This window comes from Sinocyclocheilus grahami, unplaced genomic scaffold (assembly GCF_001515645.1).
Source record: "Sinocyclocheilus grahami isolate Dianchi unplaced genomic scaffold, SAMN03320097.WGS_v1.1 scaffold12800.1, whole genome shotgun sequence".
Lineage (NCBI taxonomy): Eukaryota > Metazoa > Chordata > Actinopteri > Cypriniformes > Cyprinidae > Sinocyclocheilus > Sinocyclocheilus grahami.
Genome location: NW_015514613.1, coordinates 4,726 through 5,533, shown reverse-complemented (window position 1 = coordinate 5,533; position 808 = coordinate 4,726). Strand labels below are relative to the sequence as shown.

Genomic DNA, 808 nt, shown 5'->3' with positions numbered 1-808 from the left:
ATTTTTTATTTAAAATATATTAAGTCTTTACCATGACTTTGATCAATTTAATGCATCCTTGCTGAATAAAAGTAAAAGATAAAAATAAAACATCTAAACAAAAACAACAGTCAAGAGATGCAAACATGCACAAACATGTTCAAATCTAACCTGAAAAATTCAAGATGAAACCCCACAGGATTCTGCTCCATCCTTTCCATCTGCACAGTTCCATCTGATTAAAGAAAGAGAAAGATATCATAAGAGACTCAGTTTAGTTAGTAATCAGAATGCATGTAGTGCATTGCAATGCTTAGGCTCTCTATACTTTTTTCCTGAAAATTAAAAAGTCTAATGCACAATTGCTGGCCATCAACAATATATTGAAGTGAGCATTTGGAGGTTTCATTTAGTGAAAAATAATGGCATGAGCTAAAACAAAAGTTCAGGTGGAAGTGAGAAACAAAGCTAAAATCTCTGAGCACCAACAAATCTGTCAGCGAGTTTTAGAGAAGTCATGTATCCACGTAGACGGCACAGAAAGAATGCTGTTATTCTTAAGCATGAGCTTAGGATGGGAAAATTAGCATAATATATTAATAATATATTCACAAACATGCACTGGATATTCCCATGCATGCCTAAACATCAAAACATAAGCCTTAAACAACCAAACAGATGTACACGGCTTCAGAATCATTAATACAAGAATTTAAAATAATCACAGATACAAATGCATATTGTAACGCATATTCAGTGTGACACCTGTTACCATTGACCTCTGACCTCCAGTGTTGGGGAAAGTTACTTTTAAAAGTAATGCATTACA

The 808-nt window shown here is 33.5% G+C and overlaps 1 protein-coding gene across 1 annotated transcript in view; it reads right to left on the bottom strand.

The window, feature by feature from the left end:
• LOC107578930 (von Willebrand factor-like) overlaps positions 1 to 214 on the bottom strand; it is a gene marked incomplete at both ends in the record, with an annotated part of 21,563 nt that extends 21,349 nt beyond the window's left edge. The window contains one exon of the mRNA XM_016264829.1: positions 151 to 214. Within this exon, the coding sequence (XP_016120315.1) occupies positions 151 to 214 (64 nt within the window). The remainder of the gene's footprint in view (positions 1 to 150) is intronic.
• Between the last annotated feature and the right edge of the window lie 594 nt (positions 215 to 808).